Source organism: Colias eurytheme, chromosome 11 (assembly GCF_061535395.1).
Source record: "Colias eurytheme isolate Ceu_HAF_F1 chromosome 11, ilColEury1 Martin Lab GWU primary, whole genome shotgun sequence".
NCBI lineage: Eukaryota > Metazoa > Arthropoda > Insecta > Lepidoptera > Pieridae > Colias > Colias eurytheme.
Window position 1 is genome coordinate 2774321 of NC_142990.1, and position 5016 is coordinate 2779336.

The 5016-nt window shown below is 34.6% G+C and overlaps 1 protein-coding gene across 1 annotated transcript; it reads left to right on the forward strand.

The window, feature by feature from the left end:
• The first annotated feature begins 480 nt into the window (after window positions 1-480).
• Window positions 481-4786, forward strand: Cpr73D (Cuticular protein 73D). The gene is made up of 8 exons (XM_090107306.1): window positions 481-664; window positions 949-1086; window positions 1514-1695; window positions 1983-2187; window positions 2439-2540; window positions 2683-2876; window positions 3797-4033; window positions 4364-4786. The coding sequence occupies exons 1-8, from the start codon at window positions 534-536 to the stop codon at window positions 4675-4677; spliced, it is 1503 nt and encodes a 500-aa protein (XP_089963432.1). The 5' UTR covers window positions 481-533; the 3' UTR covers window positions 4678-4786.
• The last annotated feature ends 230 nt before the right edge of the window (window positions 4787-5016 follow it).

The window sequence follows — 5016 nt, forward strand, 5'->3', positions numbered from 1 at the left end:
AGGAAAATTATAAAAATTTGAGTTGTTAAAGATGGATTTATGTTTGCGGTTCTTTCTCCTGAAAGTCGTCTATCGTATATTTGTAGAGCTATAAAGTTTATTATTCTATATGTTCAAATTAGCGCTAAATTAATAATAAGCGGGTATTGAAATTTTGCATATTCCTTTTTGAAGCCACACAACAATCATCTTTATTTAATATATATTGCGGGGCGAAATCATCAACTCTTACATTGCCATAATTTAGCTTTTTCACTTAACGGTTCGAAAAGTACAAACATTTTGTGGTTACGAACATTCGTGTACACTATATATTTAGAATATAGTGTACACGAATCATCAAGCCTCGCTTTCCATGGATTTAACGTCTTACAATAATAACAATGATGTCCGGTCATTTTCACGGCGTATGAGTTCTTCACTTGTTTGAGCGCAATATCTATATAAGAGGAATTCTGTTCTCGACTTCATAGTCAACGAACAACCTCGCAAGCTTTTAGTTCTAGCAAATAATGTGTTATTGATCTGTGAACATGTTCAGGACATTGTGTATACGTGTGTTGTGTGTGTGTGCGTTGGCCAGGACTCAAGTTATCCCGGGGAAGGCTAGGACAAATGATGGAGAATATAACAGTGTGAACACGGACGGTTCTTTTGATTTCGGGTACGTTAATTTTTGTGCTATGTTTTAATTTTTCTTCCTTAATAAATTCCTTGGATGTATTTTTAGCAATTGAGCAGAAATAACAATTCCTTATTTTGTTGTACTTTCGTAATTATGTGAAAAGGGTTCTAAAAAGGAAAAGATAATCTTATTTTTTTCAATTTTGCATTTTTTATTTATTTTTCTTAACATAGTAGAGCTTAGCATGATGATCTATTATTCGTGTGTTACAGTATTTATACATTTATATTTTTTTCAAACTCACCTTTTCATTCACATAATAGATACGCTAACAAAGATCGAGGAGCCAGCTACCACCTAGCTCGTGGTAATGCCAACGGGGTGGTAGGAGGCAGGTTTGGGTCCCGGGAACCCGGCACTGAAGAAATTAAGGAAACTATTTATACTGCTGGTCCTAGAGGGTGAGTTACATTTCATTATATTACTAGGTAAATACTATCCATAATAATAAGTAACAAACAAACAAAAATACTTAATTGTGCACCACAGAGAGAAGTACAATTACGGATACAATATGATACAATAATAAATAAATAAAAGTACTATCCGAATGGTATCTAGGTATCGTAATTTAATAAAGTATTATGCAAAACAATGGAATTCATTCTTATATAATTATTTATTGACAAAATTTTCATCTAAATGATGAATATCCGAAAAAAAAATTCTAGCAATCGAAAACTTAGGAAACACCAATATGTGCCTAACTACGTAGTACAAACTGTATCTTGCAGAAGAATTATTTTTTTCAGATTCTTTAGCAACTCATTAAAAATCTACTTCGCGATCGTACTACATAAATGTTAAATAATACGTGATTATTTCCAGATTCCGCGCAAAAGGTCCAAATGTTCACAGAAAAATTGATCTCGACCAGCGGCCAAGAGGGCCGATTGGAAACAAAGACGATCCCTACTTCGATCCCAACGAAGATCCGAGTTATTCTTACAAAATCGACACGAGAACTTACTCCAAAAATGAAAATGCTGATAGCAGAGGGGATGTTAAAGGTAAATAGTAAATAGATAATATAATCTTCATTTAATAAAAGATTTTTCATTGTAAAAAGAAATATCAACCTATTACTTAAAAATTTGTTTATCACTAATGATACCTGACATTTTTCTTTAATTACGCGATGTTAATAAAGATGTTAGAATTAAAGTATTTATAACGTGTTATATTTTTTGAAGTAAATCTTCAATTGTGAGCAAATTCTGTAAACATGCTTCTAATAATTATTGGTAGAGCAATATAGGGCTTTGAATTACGTGACTACAATAAAACAACATTTCAGGCCACTATTCATTCGTCGACGATATCGGCGAACGACATGACGTATCGTACATAGCTGGTAGGGACAGTGGCTTCCACGTATCGTCTGCTTTCCCTGACTCACCGCGGAATATCGGAAGTCCTTTCCATAGAGCACCGTTAGTACGGAACGAGAAAAACCCTAGAGGCAAAACTGCCGTACAGCGAGGTTTGGATGGCTCATACAGGTGACAGATTCAGTTTATTACAATATTATTCGTGTGTTACAGTCATTGTCCTATAGATGAATTAGCGTCTTTTATAAGATAAGCTTCTAAATTTAAGGAATTGTAAAATCAGCACTTGCTGATCTATATCTACTTAGATATAAAAAAATCTATTAGTACTTAAATAAAAAAATGTCAAATTGTAATGAAAATTTAATAAAGATTATAATAAAAGTTGACCTCACAAATCTAACTGATAAACTTATATTTAGATTTATATCTGCTGGACCAGACCAAAGACGAACGGAAAGCAGCGATTCCCGCGGCAACGTCAGAGGATCTTATAGCTTCTTAGACGATAAAGGAGTCCAAAGGTAATCCTAATATTTATGTATCTCACGTTATTGTACAGTTTTGACAGGCATGTATAATTGCCAGACGAAAACAGACAATTGTCCAAATAACTGTAACTAAACAATACCTAACATGAATTCATTGGAATCTTTACACTTTCAGAACGGTACACTACATAGCCGGACCTGGCATCGGCTACCGTATAGTGAAGAATAGTAATGACCCGTTCATTCCATCTTACTTCCCGACGCTACCGAGCCAGTATGATCCAGCGTTCAATGACGTTGGACCCGTCGTAGCTTCCGTAGCACCCGCGTATGCGCCGAATGATGAAGGCAGTGATGACGTGTTTAAAGGTATGTAAGACGAAGAATGAATGTTTTTGCTTAAATTAAATTGTTCTCTTATGCTCACATTCTCAGAAAAGAATAAAGTATAGAAAGGAGAATGGGCATTTTACTATGGAAGTTGGGCCTGAACACTTGAGTTGGACCAATACACATGAGATATTGATTTTATAATAGATCATAACACATACATAACGGGAAAAATATATATAAAAAAATAATCAACCGGGTTTTTGTACAGTCACATCAAGTTTTATTACTTTGTGTATACTATTTTTTGCAATTAATAACTGTTGCAAGACGATGACAATATCTTTATGTTACTCCTATTCACTTTCACTTACAAAGACGTACTAATCTGAAGCCTTCTAATAACCAAAATACACTAATATTATGTTTTGTAACAGGTACCTATACCGTGTTTATTATATTTCAACGTAGTTGGACGTTTTTTATGGTTAAACTCAGTCACTCAAATGACATTTAGGTTTATATTTACTTCACTCGAATTAAAAACACCGTTATTGTGCGCAAAATAAATAAAACTTTTTGCCTTGACTGTACAAGAACCCGGTCGATTTATTTTTTTATTTTATTTTTTTCGTTAGGTATGTGTAATGATCTATCACAAAAACAATATTTCGTGTGTATTGGTCTTAGCCCAAGTTTCAGGCCCAATTTGCCCATTCTCCTTTACACCGGTAGTTAACATAATTGTTCTCAGTAACGTAAAGTGAAATTTTCAAATTCAATCACTTCCACTTCTTATTAAAGTGAGTAAAAATAAAATCCTGATGCATAATTCAAGAACTCTAATTACTTTTAAAATGTAGAATGAATATACCTCAGATATCAAATTTAAATTGAGTGGATAGAGTTGAAGTGTGTAGACAGTTTTTTCATGTTACGGTAATATCAATCATTTATAGGTCCAGACGGTACAGCTGCATCAGGACATGTAAAACCACCGCCGTTCCCCACCTCCGAACCAGACAGACCTGATAGCGATACTAGTTCAGGCGTTAGTAGTTCTGAAGACAGCCTCAATGGATCTGATAGTTACGGTCAAGCACCACCCCTTAGACCAGAAACAGACAGTGGAGACATAAGCTACGTTGACCAAGATTCGTCCAGTTTTGGAGGCGTAAAACCAAGCAAAGGACCAGGTGATGAATAGCACCGATAGAAAACAATTGACGTTGGTGATCTTGTATTTAGTAATTAAGCCGTGGCTTTGATAACTTATCATGACGATACAAACACGAAGAGTCGCCGTTCTTTTAGTAAGGAAAGAACGAATGATATTTTTAAATGTTAAAAACAAGATCACAATATTCAATTAAATTGCACTGAATGAGAGAGAGCTTGGAATGAGTTTAAAATTGCTTGATCGCAATAAATTGTTGTTCACAACCCAACTGGTTTTTATTACACCATCACCTCGGCACAAGAGCACCGCGTTAGCGCACGAACTTAGTAACAATTACAACTTGCAGGCAAACCTTGGCGACCGACCAGCAAACCTTTTAGGCCGACGAAGAAACCTTACGTACCGCTAAAGCCTTCTCAAGCCCCATTTTTTAAAGACGAAGACGATTCTGAAGCCGACAAAAATAAACCACAATTCGCTGTAGGATTTAATGTACACCATAGCAAGCCCGGATCGACAATTATTAAAAACATTGGCAACAATTATTTTGGAATTCCTCCAGGAGTGTCGGTGCGGGCTCACGTCCAGAGTATAGACTTGTACCCCTTCGGCGCTAAGCCCATATCGCCTTCAGAGGCGCTTGAAAACGACAAAGTGTAATTATATTTCGAAATTAGTGCCAAGCCATATAAACTTCAATAAAATGTGAAATTTGTGGACATTTTTTAAATATAAGGTGATATTTAAATAAAAAACGTTACTAAGAATTTTTTGAAAAATTTATTTGAACACGACTGTAAATTTAACAAAATGCAAAATAGTAACTATTACAAGGAGTCTAGTAATGTTGTTCTTTGTTCTTTTATAATTTACAGTGGCATCGCTCCAGAAAACAATTACTCCTTTCTAGTTTTCCTTCTATCCTATAAATATGGTTATCTCATACATATATTAAAGTATATATATTAAAATTAAATTAAGTTCATATACACACGATGG